Source organism: Gymnoscopelus braueri, assembly GCF_963280865.1.
Source record: "Gymnoscopelus braueri genome assembly, chromosome: 15".
Lineage (NCBI taxonomy): Eukaryota > Metazoa > Chordata > Actinopteri > Myctophiformes > Myctophidae > Gymnoscopelus > Gymnoscopelus braueri.
Genome location: NC_137620.1, coordinates 30,167,644 through 30,186,949, shown reverse-complemented (window position 1 = coordinate 30,186,949; position 19,306 = coordinate 30,167,644). Strand labels below are relative to the sequence as shown.

General features: G+C 41.3%; 2 protein-coding genes across 2 annotated transcripts in view; both read left to right on the top strand.

Moving 5' to 3' along the window:
• Window positions 1–6,586: 6,586 nt before the first annotated feature.
• msantd1 (Myb/SANT-like DNA-binding domain containing 1) lies at window positions 6,587–10,586 on the top strand. The gene is made up of 3 exons (XM_080451431.1): window positions 6,587–6,983; window positions 7,351–7,659; window positions 8,517–10,586. The coding sequence occupies exons 1-3, from the start codon at window positions 6,673–6,675 to the stop codon at window positions 8,812–8,814; spliced, it is 918 nt and encodes a 305-aa protein (XP_080307557.1). The 5' UTR covers window positions 6,587–6,672; the 3' UTR covers window positions 8,815–10,586.
• Window positions 10,587–12,523: 1,937 nt separating this feature from the next.
• LOC308102466 (regulator of G-protein signaling 12-like) overlaps window positions 12,524–19,306 on the top strand; it is a 47,895-nt gene continuing 41,112 nt past the window's right edge. The window contains exons 1-3 of the mRNA XM_080452188.1: window positions 12,524–12,698; window positions 14,015–15,893; window positions 17,507–17,608. Coding sequence (XP_080308314.1) covers window positions 14,109–15,893; window positions 17,507–17,608 — 1,887 coding nt within the window. The 5' untranslated portion in view covers window positions 12,524–12,698; window positions 14,015–14,108. The remainder of the gene's footprint in view (window positions 12,699–14,014; window positions 15,894–17,506; window positions 17,609–19,306) is intronic.

The window sequence follows — 19,306 nt, the reverse complement described above, 5'->3', positions numbered from 1 at the left end:
AAGTACTGTGGGACTATTACAATGAAAAACGAGCACTGACAATGTTGTCACTTTCCTTCTTTATGTACGGTATATGTATGTGTGTATCTGGGAGTGCAGGGGGGGGGGTATGTGCTACAGCATGTGCTCATTCAAACTATTTTTAGGATGTCCCTCTAGAATCTCAGAAAAATTGTATCAAACAATCACAAATAATCATAATCATAGTGTCTCCAGAGTCTACTCTAGAGACACTTGATTGTTTGAAACATGTTCTATGACAAGTGGTTCAGCCACCGGCAATTTGAACATGATTACCATTTCAAATTGACATTTATGTACTCAAATGTTCTTAATTTGGGTCTACATTTAAAGCTAACCGTTGTCTCGTTAAAATTGTTATTCTGCCATTGAAATTCAGCTTTTTCTAAACTTTGATACTTTATCACAGCTTTTTCAAATTTAGCTAATTAGATTAGTTCTACCTGGTTAGATGAAGTGGTCTTAAATAAGCCAATTTTATTATGGTTAGCTCAGGTTACTTAACAGGAGTGAATTCAAGACATGAGAGGCTTTATCTGTAGATTCTGTAGATTAGTCTGGCTCCTGGATTAGTAATCTGGATTACAGTCACTTTAATGGATGAGAAAATGTTGTGTAGATAACTAAGCATACTTTCAGCCATGACATTGAACAGTCAAGGAGTATTGGGCAATCTAAAGCAGAATATATATTTTGTCGTTCGAACTTTTTTCTTTTTTTTTCTTTTACGATATTATAGGTTTATGTTAGGTTTAGGGCTTAAATTATGTTATATAACTACATTTCAACATGACATTTAGTTTTTTTGGGCAGATGCAGTTCAATATATTATATTCCAATATAATTTGAAAATATACTAGACAGTTAAACAGCAGATTGAAATATCAACTTTTGCCATTGTTTGAGTTCTAATATTTTCCTTTTTCTCAGTGACAACCCGTTGAACTAGCAGGCATCCTCTTTCTGATTGAAAACTCTCAATACAACTGTTTCTGTATCGGCAATCTGGGAACCCATCGCCAACTGAAAATGAAAAACAGCGCCCTCTGCTGTTTGTTCTATGTCTGTTGGCTCTGGGGGGACGATAACGTAACACCAGAGCACAGGGAAACCTGTGTTTGTGATGCGCCTTCAGCGCATCACTTCCGGTTGGTGCGACTATGTTTTCATTCCCACTAACAATATTTCTACACGGAACACTAACACCACTTCTCCCAGAGAACATGGATCGTTTTGGTTATAAGCCCACTTGTTTCTATGATGAAAGAGTAAGTTAAAATGTGAATATATTTCCGTGGTTTTGTCTGCTCCGCGGACGCTATTGTTAAATTAGTTTCGGTTTGTTTCGAGGGGGAAAGATCGACGGACATGTGAATCCCGCCCACTACATTTGATTGGGTAAAGCGCGGCCTGCTTCCTGATCTGAAGGCACGCCCACTTGTAGCCCAGTGTGTACATGTTACGACGAGCCTTCACGACAGATTCTCACGCAGTGCAGAATCTGTTCTTGAGAGATTACTGTATCGGTAACAAAGTCACCTACACAATTGTCACAGTTGTGAATTATTTGAGGACACTAATTTAAATCCCAAACACTGAATGATATGGCGGAAAAACAAACTAAACCTTTCAAATCAACTTTCAATTCCTTGTCCACGTCATTCAATATGCAAGGCATAAATTAGGCTTAAATCAAGTGACAGATGTAATGGATTGGGAGAAGCTGCCAATTTGTGGTATGATGAATGGAGAGACCGTCTGTCAGGTTTGTGAAGAGCAGATGGGTAAAGCGTCTAATGAGGGTAAAACTGAGTTAAGATAGAATGACAGCGGCTAAGGCTAATAAAGACGAAGTGAAGAAGGGTCACAGATGACTACCACTATCACATTACATCTGTGTAGAGGTGCATTCAGGAGAAGGAAATAAATATGGAGAATATTTAGAGGGCCAGCTAGTGGCTGAAATATCAAACATTGACCTGTTTGGAATGTCACAGGCCTGCCACTATGATTGCATCAGGTGAGGATGCAAGACAAGACAAACAGACAGACAGACAACTAGAAGTAATGTTTGCTAATAGCTGCCTTAAATGTTTCATTGTTCCACTGGCATACCTTACATCACACCACCTACACATGGTCTAAGACTTTCTCATCAACATCAAATACTTGAAACCACAACCCTTGAAACTAACAATTGAGTGGGGCAGTGTGAATTAACACAGGATTGACCCTGGCAGCATATCAATGATACAGGTGTGTTACCTGTTCATTAAGCTACTACTATCTTTCAACCACAACTAACGAAACAAGACATCGGTTGAATGAGTTTGGGGACAGACGTCATCATGAGACAAAAGACATAGTATACAACAACAACAAAATTGATGGGAAAATGAATTGCAACAACTATACAGTGATAGTGAAGAAAGGGAACTTGCAAATACACTTTCTGACAAACCGCAAATCATTTGACTAGACCTTTCCATCAGACAGAACTGAAGGAACTGAAATCTCAGCCATTTGTGTACCATACATGGAACTGGATCATGCTCTCTCATCATTATTCTAAGTATTTGTCTCATCAGCAAGAACTGCACAGTGACGGTGAAGGAAGAGAACTTGGAAAGACACTTGCGGACAAACCACACGTCATTTGCCTAGACAATTCGAGCAGACAGAGAACTGAGAAAAATAAATAAACAAAGGAACTGAAATTTTCAACCATTTTGCCATATCAAAATATGAAGTGCAATCATCGGTATGTTAATCATAAATAATGTTTTTATTATTGTTTGATGTGCATTACACTTTTTTCACAATTATACATATTAAACTATTGACTTATTCTCTTTGCATTATTTGAATTAGGGGCCTAAAATAAGATGAAAAGACAGTGGCTAAATAGATCTCATGCCCATAATGAGACTGTTGGGGCCCAGAGTGGGCCCTTCTGTTCTAACACTCTTGAATTAGCACTCACGTCACAGATGTGTTTCATTGTGAGCTTATAGATCGTTTATTGACTCAGTGTTTAGGCACTAGTGTTTAAGCAGACGTCCATTAGTTTACCTTTAGGGCTAGTCATTTGGGTTTCTGGTAAAATTATTGACCAGTTATTTTGTATGTCTGTGACAAAAATAAAATATTGACCAAAATGTCCATCACAAGCAAGCATGGTGATGACCCCTGACCTTGATCTTCTGCACAAATTCTCCCAAATTTATGATTGCGAAAAAGGCCAGCTGAAGGCAGTGGAGTACAACTGATTGGCAACTGGCAAGGCCAGCTGAACTGATCGCCTAATTAGTCAGTCAGATGAAGCCCATGATAATCAAGCATAGCACTCAGCTATAAAAAGGACCAGCATCTTAAGTTAGTCTTTTCTGTGCAGACCTTCATGTGTGCGTCTCTTTGTTGTGAGTAGGCCTACATTTTGTGCAGAGTACTGTTTGTGCAGATGTCTGAAGTTGATTGTGAAGTTTGTGTTATTTAGGCAGGTATTATGTTTGACATTAATGATTGTAGATTGGGTGTTAATTGTTTTATGTCATTTTGTTTGCTGTATACAGAACCACACCCACAGCTCTGTACAGTTGAAGCTTGCCTGTAAAAATCCTCAGTAAAAAAGTCAACTATTGAATGTATTCATCGTTCTTTGCCGAACCACCTGGAGCGGTGTAAAGCTTCCCACCAGCACTGTAAAACAATGATATTTCAAAAAAGACCCAGCCTCCACCACCACCAATATAAACTATAAAAGTGAGCTCCATGGAGTGCAGATCTCTGCCAGGCCAGTTGCCTACCTAGGGCTGTGTCGGTGGTGGGGCCCAGTAGTCAACGGACGGACAGGGATGAAAACATATATTAATCTCCGGTTCTCCTCCTCCTGGCCGTTACAGCCTGGCAGAGATAATTATCTGTAGATACGACAGAGGAAAACTTTACCTACCTCAGCCTAAGCATCAGCACCACAGTTAACTTCAACCAAGCTGTGAACCTGAGAGACCTGACACAAGGCAAGAAGTGCTTTTTATGACATCAAAAAAAGGAACATCAACCTGGATATCCCGATTCAAATCTGGCATGCTATTAATAATATAATTGAAATGCTATTTGGCCCTGGCCTGAGCAGCAAACACAGTGACAGAATACCTGAGAGCACTGTGGCTGATCCAAACAAAGGAAATCCTTGACTATGTACAGATTCAGACAGCCTTGCCATTGACAGAGGCCGCAGCAGGCAAACCTGGCTCCCAAGAGAATACAGACTGTGCACTGCACTACACACAACATTGAAACAGCTGCACTTTTTAAATACCTGCCAACTATACTGAGACATCAGAGACATACAGTACTTCCCACAGATTACAAACACCTAAAAACACATACAAATTAATAAATAAAGTTATCCTACTGCACTATCTGTATCTTGTACAGCAGATCTACTGCACATAGCCTACAAACAGAGAAGATACCTTTAAATATGAAATAAACAAATTATTTATTTAAAAAAATAGTTTCTTTACTTGTCTGTAGGCTATATACATTTGAACTGCAAAACTACAGATTGGCATTATTATGTATTGTATTTGTTTAACTTGTTTAAGTTAATTGTATCTACCATAATTGATTGCAGTGTTGTAATGTTACACAGCTCTGTTTTTACATTTATTACGTTTATTTATTCTAGTAGTCCTATCTTTAATTGTAGCCTATACATACAATTTGTGTTGTGCTTTGGTGATGTTAATGTGTTTCCCATTCCTCCATCCTCCTTGAATGACTGTTCTCAGAATGTGCTCAGAATCAGAATCGACCTCATTGTCACATCACAGGTTTGTGTAATACTGTGGGTGAAATTTGTTTTTGTGCAAGCTCCATCGTTTTTGTTATTTCCATAAAAAAGAAAGGGAAGAAGAAGGGGGTGGGGCAAGGGGGAAGAGAGGTCAATCAATAAAAAACAAACAAATTATCTATATATTTACACATAGCACCTGAGGTAAGACATAAAGTGCGGTAAGTACCCGAGGTAAGACATAAAGGTACGTGAGCATACCAGCCGATACTGTACATGATATGCTATATAAGGTGTGAAAAAAACCAAGGACAGTGCATTGTACATGGGATTAAGGTGCAAAGTGTCAGCGCGCGTCGACCGCATAGTCCACATACGGTCTATATATCAGGCACCAGGCGCAAACAAATCAGTCAGCTCCATATATGGGCACAAAAGGCATCCCCCTTTTGTGCCCATATATGGAGCTGACTGATTGGTTGCATTCCCGGAATGTTGCATTCTCGGAATGCCCATATATGATGACATCAGGGATCGTCATATATGGCCATAAAAAGGGACAAGGACTGACAGATACAGGGATCTTCATAGATGGGCATAAAAGGGACATGGACTGACAGATACATTGATCTCCATATATGGGCATATCAACGGTGGTGCAACATACTGTAGGTGTGAGGGCCGCGTAGCGGCCCGAACCTCTTATCATATATACAGTGTGTGTGTGTGTGTGTGTGTGTGTGTGTGTGTGTGTGTACTCTATAACACATGGTGCGTAGTGCGTACATAACTGTACATATTCTTGATAAGAAAATTGGAGTTGGAAAGAAGTGGTCAAAGGGAGAGAGAGAGAGAAATGTCAGTATACACAGATAGACATTATCTGATATAGAGACAGGGGTTGTAGTATCTATCAATAGCTCTATTATATGATAGACAAAATGAGTAGACAGGGCAAGCTAAGTCTTAATATTTACAAGTTGAAAGTCCAGACCTACCCCCCTGTGATGCCAGGTGGAGTGGGGGAGGGGAAGAATGCTCAACTGGTTGAAGAAAGCCAGTGGCAAATCAGCAGAGCCCCTTGTCACTGACCGACGGTAACAAAAGAATACTGATAGAACAGTCAGCCAGCCCTGGCCATGTATATCATTCCGGGAGTTACCATTGTTTATCACTGCAGGATATTGGCACATTTTGTTCCTCTCCCACTGTGTGCCACACTGGTTGAGAGGAGAGCTTCTGCTTGTTATTTACGTGTATCTCTACATGGGAATAGTTCTTGTGATGCAAATCCTTCTCTCAATGGGCTTGTCTATTATTAAAAGCTTTTAAAGAGAGCAATTTCCTGGCTGAATGCCAGGCTCAAAGTCCTGTTGCCAAGGAAACTAGAATCTGCTCTCTCGCTTTCTCTCCCCCCCCCCCCTTCCCTGTGGGTTATATTTCAAACCAGTTTTCACAGCAATCTCTTGCACCGACATGTGTTGCCTTTCAGCTTAAAAGCTTTTTGTGCTGCCAGTGCAGAGCGAGGGAGAGGGGGACAGAGAGTGAACATGGGAGTGGCTAGAACAGGGAGGGGGAGGGAAAATGGAGGGCCTACTTCACCGTTGCCACGGCAACTTGACAGTCAGCAGTGACGAAAACCCACACTAAAAGCTTTTAAGCAGATCCCTCTCCTGCCGTAGGCCCCATTTTGAGTTCTCTTTCAGCTAAGCTCAAAGGGGGGAGGGCACACACACACACGGCGCCTGTTTTCGGAGATCTCTGTCTCTCTCTCCCTGCAGAGCCCCAGAGACCTGATAGCACAGGGAAAGGCTTTCAAACCCACCACTAATCTTTTATTTTTGTTAGCAGAAATGGAAGTTAAGCATTTCAAAATGGCTTCAGAGGAAGAAAAGAATTTCAAAATGGATTCAGAGGACAGTTTCAGCTACCTAGTGCCAGGCCACAGTGAAAAGCACAGGCGGGCCCGAAATTGGACCGACAGTGAGATGAAGGCCCTCCTGTACGTGTGGGAGGAGCACCACGTGGACCTGAAGATGAGCAAGAGGAACGCCAGGGTGTACGAGAAGATGTCCCAGAGGTTCTTTGAGCTGACCGGAGAACAGCGCCACAAAGAAGAGATCAAGATGAAAATCACAAACATGTCTTTCCAGTACAGGCAAGTGTAGATTAAAAAATAAATAAAGGGGAATCTACTTAGTTTGGTGGATTTGACCTATAGCTTTCCTGCAGAATTGTGGCATTTGGGGGGGTAATGTCTAACTCCAGAGTTTCAGCTTTTACTTTTATAAACCTTAACCACAAACCACATATGGTTGAGCGGAGGCCCTCAGGGCCCTCTGCTAGTGTATGTTCTGTTTTCTGTTATTGTGGGGAAAGCTTCAGCTGAAAATAGCCGATCGACAAGCTCACAATGCGTCGCGCGATTGTGAGCTTGTTGATCTGCTATTTTCTGTGAAAGCTTTCCCCACAATACGGATGCCATGGGGTTTAAGTGGTTAAGTGACACCTATTTATTTTTGTTCTGACAGGAAATTGAAATGCAACTCCGGGGAGAGTGGAGAGGTACCCGACTGGCCGTATTACAAGCCCATCGAGAAGATCCTATCCAAGCCAATGGAGAACGGGAGGGTCAACTCCTTTGAGTTTCAGGCCTCCACTGCCGGCTCCTCGTCCACCTCCCACGCTGCCGCCGAGGGCATGATGGGGTTCATGCCGGAGTACACGGGCTCCTCCGACGAGGTGGAGAGTCGTCCACTTCTTGCTTCATCTCAGATGAAGCAAGAAGTGGACGACATGAGCTCGGACAGCGTGCACAGTCTGCACACGCTTGACTCCAGGTAACGGAGACTATAGAGTCACTATGACAAGAGTCGAACACACAGTCACATGCAAGCTTGGGTTGCATGTTGAGCAAGTGAGGGGTGGAGTCTATTATAGACCCCACCCCTCTCATACAATAACAGACTGTTGTTACTGATAACAACTGGTTGATGGTGGCAGTGCCACTCTGGGGGGTTCAGGGCATACATTCCACCAAGTGGTTGAGATGCAAGTAGGCCGACTGTTATTCATTTTGTAGTGAGAATCACTACAAAATTACAAGTTTTAAGTGTTTTTCTGGGCGCCTTCATCACTAAACAGTCTTTAACAATTAATTTGATGTGGAACAGCATCAGATTTGGTCCTTCGTTCTTGTGGGTTTGGGAAAGACTTCATATTAAAATTCCTGTTTGACTTTGACATAGTGCTACCCCAATACAACAAGACAGGGTCTAATAATGGCGTGGCATCCTATGGATCTCTGATGTCGGCTAGTCTATTTGTCAAACATAAAGAAAAATACAAAAATACATATTTCAAAAGGGACCTATATCCCTTTTGAAATAAGTATTTTTGTACTACCTGAGTGGGCTGAGCGACGTTTCGAACACACTGCTCTTCAGACTAGTATATGATGTCTGTCAGTCAACTATGACATCAGTCACTTCCATTTGGGCAAAGTTTCAGCCCAATCCGACCTTCTAAAAAGTTTAAAATAAATTCACAATATACCTTCCGGTAGTGTGCTCAAGAAATTTGGTGCTGATCGGTCCAGTGGGTTTTCGAGATTAGCTGCGTACACAGACACACACAGACAAACGCTCGCTTCATAGGAGCCACCCTGTAAAAAAAATATCTTTCTCTTAACCTCCAGCTCCCACCGTACTCCAGGCAAGAGGAGGAGCGCCGCTGGCATCAAACAGCTGTCCTTAAAGAAAAAGAAGCTGAAGGTGATGCAGGCCATGCTGCAGGAGCAGAAGAGGGTGAGCCATGCCATGGAGGAGACGTGCCGGGAGGTCCGCAGGGCCATGCACCAGCAGAACTTCCTCCAGGTCCAGTGTCTGCAGCTCCAGGAGCGTATGATGAACCTTCTTGAGAAGATGATCCAGCCGCCCGCTGCACCGTCAACATCGTGGGGGCCGAGTGGGGTCAAAGACGCAGGAAAGGGGTGAAAGCACGCTGGCTGGCCTCGACTAAAACATCCTTGCACGAGGAATGGAATATATTTTATCCAAATTTGAGATTAATCAATGTTCAATCCTGTTATGGTATTATTAGGTCTAGGTATATGTCTGATCAGTGCAGAGTGTATTAAGTGAGGTGGGACTGAGACAAATGCCTGTTGAGACTTCTGGAGGATTCATTGACCTCATTCTGTTACATGATTCATGTGATATGTCCACTTGAAACCCTCACTAACATACCCATCCCTCCACACAAAGAACTAGGTTTGTACCAAATTATTATTGACTGTTAATTGAACTCTGGTAGTGTAAAAATGTAACCTCACAAGCCTGATATTTTTGTGATTTAAGAGAGGTTAAGAAAATCTTAACTACAAGTTACGCAACCTAAGCTGCTATTCATCATGTGTGTGTGTGTATGTACAGTATGTATATTTCTTCTTTTGGTATTTCTGGTGATTGGGAATACCTCTTACCACATAAACCCTAGTGTCCCTATTTTGGGGCAGACATTCAGCGGAAACAGCAGATCTTGAAGCTCACAATGTGCCACGTTGTGAGCTGGTAGATCGGTTATTTTCTGCGAAGATATTTAGTGTAGAGGGGGGCCAAAGGAGTGGGACTCCAGTCAACTAAGTATATAGGGTTTAAGTGGTTATTTTAAGCTTCCAAATAAGTTACTATTATGCTCTATGACCGTTCAGTCTGAATTAATGACCATTCAGTATTGCTGTCACAGGAGACCATTAATCTCTGGCACTACAGTTCTATACAATATTAACTCAAATGTGTCACATCAAGAATAATTTTCTAGTAATGAGGAAAATATTCTGCAAAGGAACTGATTGCATCACTAGTTATAAAACTCATTTGAATATCAAATTCAATTCAGTTGCTCACTACACTCATTGGACTGTCATAGGCCATAAGGATAACATTGTATATTAAAGTTGAGGGGTATTCCCTTCATATGATACACAATCATCACACATTGATGGCAGAAGCTGTTGCACTTGATTTATATATATCTACTGTATAAAGACTTGAGCAGCTTTTCATCACTGTACTTTAATTTGTGACCGACCACTATTATACACAGTGCGGAAGTACTGTAACCTATTGGTTTGCCTTAATCGCCTTTGTTTCAGCATAATTTGCTCATTGTGAAACTAATTACACAGTGTAATCCAAATTTACCTCTGAGAGTGTAAAAATAGGCTCAGAGCTACATTTGCACTCTGGATTTTTACTGTATAGAACCTCTATTCCAGTTATTGATTTGACATCCACGATTATTAAATAGGCCTAAATTATATATGCCTAATATAATTTCGCTCCAAGGATTATAGAATTAATGTGTCAGCATGCTGGAAAACATGATAGAGCCTAGATTAGAATATATTAGAGAATTCTTGTTTTGAAGTGTTTTGAAGTAATTCATTTCTTGAATGCAACAATCATTTGCATAGCCAATAATGTATCTGATCTGTGATGTATATAGCTATGTGTCCATATAGAGAATGAAGTAAAAATAGGATCAAGTGGAAGCTGATTAGTCTGACATAGAAATGGATACCACCTAAAATAATCTGTCCATCAGCTTGTAAGAATGCTCACTTAACCATTAAGAGACAAAAAAAGCAGCTTCTTCCTTATGCACAAACAAGACATTTTTGTCTGAAGTTCTCTCATAAAGTTTTTAGTAGGCTGCTAATCGTAGGCGTAGCTATGCTCTAAACTCTGGACCATGCCACATGTGAATTTCTAAAGTTAATGTTATTCACCTTGGCATTGACGCATTGAATAAAGTGAAACTGATGACAGTTCCATCTGTGTTTATTTAAACTGTGCACATGTAATAACCCCAGCATGTGTCCAGTGGTGGAAGAAGTACTCACATTTTGTACTTAAGTAAAAGTACGAATACCACAATGTAGAAATACTCTGTCACAAATAAAAGTCAGGTATTCAAAATGTACTTGAGTAAAAGTACAAAATGATTGACATTAAAATATACTTAAGAAATTAAAGTAAAAGTAGCCAACTCATTTTGCAGAATGTCCCATTTCACAAGTTTCCAAAAGATGCTTTGAAAATAGCAGATCTACAAGCTTGTAGATCAGCTATTTTCAAATAGCCTAAGTATGCATAGGGCTGAAGTGGTTAATGTATGTTTTGTAATCAAAATCTACAAAGTAACTAGTAGGCTAACTAAAGTTGTCAAATAATTGTAGTGTATTAAAAGTACAATATTTGCCTGCTCTGAGATGTAGTGGAGTAGAAGTAAAAGTATTGAAAATTGCTTGGAAACGCTCCAGTAAAGTAAAAATTGATCGAAAGTGTACTTAAGTACTGTACTTGAGTAAATGTACTTTACACCACTGCATGTGACTTTTGTGTCCTTGTTACGACCGTTGCAGCCCTTTAGTCAATATGTAGCCTATTGTTTCCAAACCGTTGTTAAACATTGAGCTCTGCCCCAGCCTGGAAGACGATCATACGGAAGGGACCCGCATAAATTATGAATAGAACCATATAACTTGGGCAATAATACACATAGGTAATATTTTATAGTTGTAGTAGCGTAATAGGTTAAATATATCATTTAAATATATGAAAAAAGTAATGGAAAAATCACGGCCCCGCAAGCATTAGAATGTCCTTCTTAAATATATATATATTTCCCAGTTATATTTTATTATTTTTATATATATTTTAATGTTTATTTTACTTGAAAGTGAAATATCCCTTTAACTGTCATTTAATTTGTTCCACAAGTAGCCTATCGGTTTGGTAGCCTAATAGTTTTTTTTATCATAAGGTATCATAATCAGATACATACAAACATTGTTATGTTTCAGTTGGTTGTCAGCGGTTACATTTTAATATGTAACTCTGGCAACATGTATTTAACCGCCGAAGTCGTGCGTCATGTCAGTCATTGTATGCTAAAAAGATAACATTGTTTTGACTTGTCATGTGTGGTTAAACCACAACCAATAGGAACGCTTCCCATGTGTTTGAATATTGAATATGACACACGTGTTGATTGGCGAGTAGCAGATACCACCAGCGTTGCCATGTCTGCTTATTACAAGCGACTTTGGGCTTGTTTTTGCTTGTAAATATTAGTTGCGGGTTGCGGTTTTAAGGGCTTGTTTTTAAGTGAAGTGTAGTTATTTATTTTGCATATTACATTTTAATTATTGTTTAAACAGTCCTCAAACATTTGCATGTCAAGGACACCCCAAATTAATGTATTTCTCTGCAGACCCTCATCAGATTTTCTTTCCTTTTCAAATATATAATATTATTTAACTTTTTATTTTCAAGACATTTTTTTAAATAGCAGAAGTTCACAACGCGTCGCATTTTGTGAGCTTGTAGATAGCCAAATAAGTACTATAAACTAAAGTGTTTAAAGTGCTCAGCCTAGTTGCTTCTTTTGGGCTTGTTTTCATAGACCTGGCTGCTTATTTATCTCACAATATCTGGCAACGGTGGAGACCACGTGGTCCGGTCGTCCGGAGACGTTAGGTGTCATGGTTACTATGGGTGCGTTCGGAAATACAGCACTGAGCGCACTGGCCAATACAAACTAATAGGCGAGTGCGCTCCGGTGTGCAATATCCGAACGCACCCTATGAAAGACGCTTTGTTAATCCACGCCACGGCCACCACAGTGTGTGGAGGAGGTGCAGCAGTCACACACAGTGCCATATGGACTACTACTACACAATCACGGAGATTGGGGACATTTTTAAATGCTAAACTTATAAAGCACAACTTGTGTTTGATCACCAGCCCCATTGTGACTACACTGAGAAAAGTATTTATTAAGACTTTTCCGGGACTTTACCGAACTCGAAAAGGTAAACATTAAAATACATTTCCAGAGATTTCTTTTGACTTATTCGTCGCGAGTTACTTGTTATTTTGTACTTTAAAAGGCGTTATTGTGACTCATTTGCGTAGCTACACTTGATATAGCATTATAATTATATATAATGCCATATATGTTATATGTTCAACATGTAATCGAATTAATTGTTTGTCATCAATGCTTGATGACGTTAAACACAACACAAGTTCACAACAGAACTGAAACCGTAGGTTTAGGAGGAGGAGGAGGAGGAGCAGAGAGGCTTTGATTTGTGTTCTTGAGTAGGGGCAGTGGTGGAAAAAGTACTCAAGTAAAAGTATCAATACTGCAATGTAGAAATACTCTGTTACAAGTAAAAGTCTGGAATTAAACATTTTCTTTGGTAAAAGTACAAAAGTATTAGTATCAAAATGTTCTTAAAGTACCAAAAGTAGAAAGTACTCATTATGCAGAATATCCCATTTCAATTTCATTTTCAAATGTAAAACATTTATAAAAAATATTTTGAAAATAGCCGATCTACAAGCTCACAATTCGTAGCATGCAACGCATTGTGAGCTTGTATATTGGCTATTTTCAAATGGCCGAAATGTATGGCTGAAGTGGTTTAGGTTACTGTATGTTTTGTAATATTAGTCAAAATCTACAAACTTGTAACTTGTAACTAAAGTTTGCAAATAATTGTAGTGGAGTAAAAGTACAATATTTGCCTCTGAAATGTAGTGGAGTAGAAGTAAAAGTATTGGAAATTGGAAATACTCCATTAAAGTAAAAATACATAAATATTGTACTTAAGTACAGTACTTGAGTAAATGTACTTAGTTACTTTCCACCACCGAGTAGGGGAAGGGGCCAGCTGGTCTGTTTTGGGCAGTGAGTGGGTTGAGAGGGATGGTCCAATGGCCTAATTTACAAGCTGCCAGAGGGGCTTTGTGCTTGTTCAATTAAATTCTCTGTTAAATCACTTTACTTCTTTATTTCAAAAGCACAGTAGCTTTACTTTGGGCAAGTAAAGGATTTACGCCTTTATGTCTGTAATAGGCCGTTATGTCTGTATTGAGGAATTGGAATTAACCACATTATATATTTCTTGTATGATCAATAGAAAAGAATAATGCTGATCTACAAGCTCCCAAATTAGACAATTCTTCTGTCTATTTTTGACAATAAGAATGCAAGTTGCTTATGATTTTGTGCAAGATGTTAACAAACAAACAATAAACATCATGACACAACAACAGTAGATTTCTAAGGTTGGTAAACTGAAGCTTGTTTCTCTCTTTGTGTCTACTGTGATACACTTAGGATGACAACAATGCATTTGCATTGGCAATGAGAAGACATCCAAGTGTTACTGTTCCCACCACCCCCTGGATTTGCAAACACACCCCTGGCAAAGATGAGGATGCTGGGACAGCCTGAGGGCGCACGGAGGCGTTTGGATTTAAACCCTGCTGGCGAGTTCAAGGCAGTTGAGGTTGTCCGTGGTCGGACAGGATATGGCTTCACCATTTCGGGACATGGGCCCTGCGTGATGAGTGGCATCCTAGAAGGGAGCCCCGCTGAGCAGGTGGGACTTAAACAAGGCGATCACATCATGTCTGTCAATGGAACCGACATGTCCACGGCAACACATGAGTCTGTGGTGCAGCTCATTGGCACCTGCAAAGGGCCATTGCAGTTGATTGTGCAAGTTAAAGACCAGACCATGGATAACACCATCCTTAATAATACAGAATTTGAAATTGGTGACAGGAAAGGACTTTTCCAGAAGGTGGGAATTTTCCGCACCATTTCGGACCATTCCGGTCACTCATCCCCTAACTCAGGCCATGGAAACAAAGCCAAGCCGAGGCCAGTGTCCGAGCCTGATATGTCCCACTGGTCACAGAACTGGAACACTGACGCCAAACTGTCAAAGGATGAAACTGTTCAGGTGGAGGATACAGACTCAGTTTTTTTCACTGATCCGGAAGAGCTGGATCCAGATTGGAGTATTCTGAACATGACCATGGTGGTGGGCTACTTGAGCTCCACAGAACTGACCTTGTATACTGCAGAGTCAGATGAGGTCTGCTTACAAGCCATCCGTGAGCGAATACGACATTTGGGCACCGAGCAGGACACTCACACCCTTGTGACAATGAAGATCATGTTTGATTGCGTGCGTCTCTGTGACGATGCAGGAGCAGTTCTGGCTGCCTTCCCTGCTGAGAACCTGGTCTTGGGGGCAGTGTGTGCTGAGGACAGCCGCTTCTTCTGCCTGGTCACCACAGCGCATGTCTCCAATGGCTGTGTGCCAGAGGACGGCCCTCTAAGGACCTCCTGCCATGTTTTCTACATCGATCCCGAGTTGGCAAAACACGACGACCACCTGGGCATTGCCGGACGCTTCAGCTTTGACTGCACCCCGGACCCGGATGCCGGGGGGTGCCTGGAGTTTCCCCACACACCCCAGGATGTCCTCCATTTTGTGTCTGTCTTGTACAGCAACTTGGGGGAGGCTGTGGAGAGGCTCAGAGTCAAGCTTGATATAGAAGCCCACCAGCAGGCAGAGGAGAACAGCAGTACGGGCAAGCAGGGCAGTGCCAGCAGCAACGTAGACAGTGGGATTGGCAACTCCTCCCCCCCTGAGGAGAGAGCCGACAGGGATTTCCCTACTGCCCCAGACAGACCCCAACCTGGGGGACACCTCCCCAGCTGCCCATGGGATTATCCTCCGACTGAAGACGTTGGCCCGACAATCCTCACCCAGAATGGACAAAGCTTTGTTATTAATCCCATGGGCAGTATCAGCACACATTCCCTTTCAGAGTCTCTCCCCGGCCCAGACTCTCTGACAAGCCTCTACGGAGGCCCTCCACCCAGGCTTGAGTTTCAGTTCAAGCCCCCACCACCACCTCCACCTTTGGGTAAAAAGCAGAACTTCTTCGGAGGGCCTCTAAGAAGTAGCCAGAAGTGGTTCTCTAAGGCAAAGCGGCCTAGAGGCCGAGACGGTGATGCAGATTCCCTGGGAGTATCCAGTACCAACTGGTCCGGTTCTTGCACTAATGTCCTACCACCGGCCATGAGCCAGATACCTTCGGACCGGTACCAGTCAGCAGAATCTTTAATGTTTCGTTCCAGAGAAGAATGGACCAACCGATTCCAAGGAGAACAGAGTGGAAAGTTGTGCAATAACAAAGTAAGTACTCAACTATTTTTACACCTACCAATTCCACTGTTATCCTGGCCACACTGAGAATAGAACATCTGTTTCTGTGCTTCGCTTCACTTCACTTTAATGTTCTGCCACAGGAAGTATTTATGGTCACTGGGTTTTGAGTTTCCAGACTGTGAAAGGGTATTAAGTCTCGTTTTCGGGGACACCTACATGAAACACAATACTGCCATTTCAACACTTGGTGAGCTCCGAAGGCACCTGTTGTATATCAGTGATGCCATTTTCATATAGAGGAGTGTTGTTTTCTTCAATGGCCACAAGATGTCCCTGTGCTGCTATCTAGCTGATAAAATAAATCTCTGTCTGAGAAATGGTAGGTATCTCTATCAGATGGATGACAGCTGCAAATGATACTCACACAGACTCTGAGGTTTTCTGGAGAATAGCTTTCTTATTACTTCTGTTTAAGCTGAAATGCATACATTAATCTGGGCTATGTAGTTCTCTTACATTGTTTATATATTATGTTTATTTTATACATTCTTCTGATATTTATTTGTTGTTGAAAACATATGAGTGGGAAATACTTTCTTTTCTCAGTCTCTGTTCAGGCGTATTGAAAACAAACTGCCTATGTTCACATTAATAAGTGGGAATGAGTCATGAGTAGGTCCCCAGCATGTGCTCATCCATAACAGTGACAATCTCACACAGGAAGCTGAGCAAATTACCGGGTATAGCCCATGTGATACCGTGATAATTATCCTCTATTCTTTATTCTTGCTGAAAACATTAGGCTTAGATTCTCCATCATAATTATAGAGGGGGTTATAGATTGTGAAGCCCTGTGGTGTGCTGTGATCTTATGTGGAAAAAGTGGATATATACATTATATATATTCTTTCCTCCCACATTTTTTTCTTCTTTTTTTATTGACTTGCTATCAAATACATTTTTCACTTTTGCACCACTTTTTCATGCTCAGTCTACTACACTCACCTTGATGTGATATCGACCAATCTTCAGCTGTCAGGCTTTCTCCCTAAATCTGTCAATATCTATGGGGAGAAACGTGGGTGAAAAATCTCAGTATCTATTCTACAATGCTTTCATGTTGTAGAATTGATTTCCAAAACTAAGTAATATGAAAACATGAATACCTCTCTGCTATGGTATTTATATTTAACCAATCCCCCTTACTAAACACAAACGAAACAAAAACCTGGTTGCGGGTCCTGAACCAGTACCCAATTTCTACAAGCCCCAAATGTGTGAGTTTGACATCATGCTATAGCTATGATGTCAAATAGCATTTGTTTTTATGCCATTTCTTTGGATTGTACTTTGTAACTTTGTTTTGAAAAGTGCTTTATAAATAAAGTTTATTATTATTATTGGCTAGCCGCCCTCCCATTTAACTCTGACCTAACAACACCAACCTCTTAACTAAACTTAACCATCTCTAACCTAACGTTTTTGTGCAATGCATTGTGGGTATACTAATGCCTGTTCAGGAGCCACTACCAAAAACGGTATATAATGCATGTAACTATCACTATGTAGTAGTACCGGTTGAACACAAAGCTGGATCAGTCATCTCACCAACACTCTTTTCTCTCTGGAATCTCCAACAGGGCTCCAGGTTTTGGGGCATGGGTGCCGTGCACGCCTCTGGGCGGAGTGGGCGCCGTTCATCTAAGCGTCTCAGCCTAGCACGATCATTGGACGACCTTGAGGTAGGCACAGTGTGTTTAAACTCATCTGTCCCCCAAAGATTTAACAGACCTATTGTTCTGTTGTTCACAACGCAATGCATTGTGAGCTTGTAGATCAGTTATTTTTGTAATTCTTTGAAAATGTTGTACAATGACATGCCCAAACAGGGAAGGTTAAAAATTGGGATACATCAGCTATATAAATGCCGATAACAACGTCGTCAAAAAAGTAAAATAATGGCTCATTTATCAATTTGGACATTTGGTCCAAGCATCCCCCCTTTCTTGTTCTGTTCCACTTTCAGCACTTTACTAACCTTTCATTTCCGCTGCCTTGAATTCTGTAGTCGGTGCCACACTTGCGGCAAGGGGTGGCTCACAAAGTGGCCTTTGTGTGGGCCAGAGGCATGGCCCTGTTTGTTTGGCCTTGCTAATGAGCACTGCTGTGCTGAGCGACTGAATTACATGCTCACATTCTCTCATATTAGTGGCCCCTCTTTTATTATTCTCTCTCTCTCTCTCTCACACACACGCACGCACGCACGCACGCACGCACGCACGCACGCACGCACGCACGCACGCACGCACGCACGCACGCACGCACGCACGCACGCACGCACGCACGCACGCACGCACGCACACACACACACACACACACACACACACACACACACACACACACACACACACACACACACACACACACACACACACACACACACACACACACACACACACAATTACAGAAACCAAGCCTTTATCATAAGAACACACACACACAAAGCGAGACTGAAAGCAAAGAAAAGACATTCATGTATAAATGTTGCTTTTAAAAAGTATGAGTCTGGGTTGAGCCGTCTAGAAATGGTTCTGTCTGTGAGTCTAGGTTTAGGTTTGCAAGTTTATCTCTCAAACCTTCTAGGAGAGGGTCTGGTCTGTGAGTCTGTTTGTGAGTCTCTGTCTGGGGCTAATCTTGCAAACCGCCAAATTTCTTATGCATAGGCTAGGCCATGGAAGTACCCCCTGCATTTTACCACATGGGTGCCTCACTGTTGTTTGTTCCTGTCTTGTTTTTGTGTGAATGTTTTCACATTTTGTGAATTCATAATCTCCAATCGAATCCACATAAGATCAATATGATCTTGATATGAGATCCACAGGGAAGTCGCTGTCAGTTAGACTGTCACAAGCCCATCTTGTTTCATGCTATGCATGCATACAGTCATTATCAATCTTGCTGTGAAAAACAAACATTACCCATCTGTCTTTCTAACATGCCCGGCAGTCCTTATTGTCAGACCGTCGTCTGTCTGTCTGTCTGTCCATCCGTCCACCCATCCACCCATCCATCTGCTTGAGTTGGCACCCATAATTGCTTTTTGCTGCTATATTTGTTTATTATTTCTGTCCATGGGTTGAGCTGTACAGTTTGGTGCATTTATGGTTGAACATTAAACATCCGTGATTATGATGATTTATGTGGTGACATTTACCCTCACATTGACACAGATTACATGGGTTAGGATGCTGGAATGCTTTGTAATCTGTGCAATTGAATTTATCTTGTCTGTTTATTCTGCTTCAAATAGTTTTAAGATTTAGTTGATCTTAAAATGAAAATGTTTGTTTTAGGCCTAAAACAAACAAAGCCTGCTCCTTGATGATTACCATTAAATAGTTTAGAGATTAGTTGCATTTCGAATAAATTCAGCAATGGTG

Excerpts from the sequence above, each read along its gene's own strand:
- msantd1 (XM_080451431.1), top strand. The coding sequence starts at position 6,673 with ATGGAAGTTAAGCATTTCAAAATGGCTTCAGAGGAAGAAAAGAATTTC. Across the intron at positions 6,984-7,350 it reads TCTTTCCAGTACAGGCAAGT|GAAATTGAAATGCAACTCCG; the intron begins GTAGATTAAAAA and ends TTGTTCTGACAG. Across the intron at positions 7,660-8,516 it reads CTGCACACGCTTGACTCCAG|CTCCCACCGTACTCCAGGCA; the intron begins GTAACGGAGACT and ends CTTAACCTCCAG.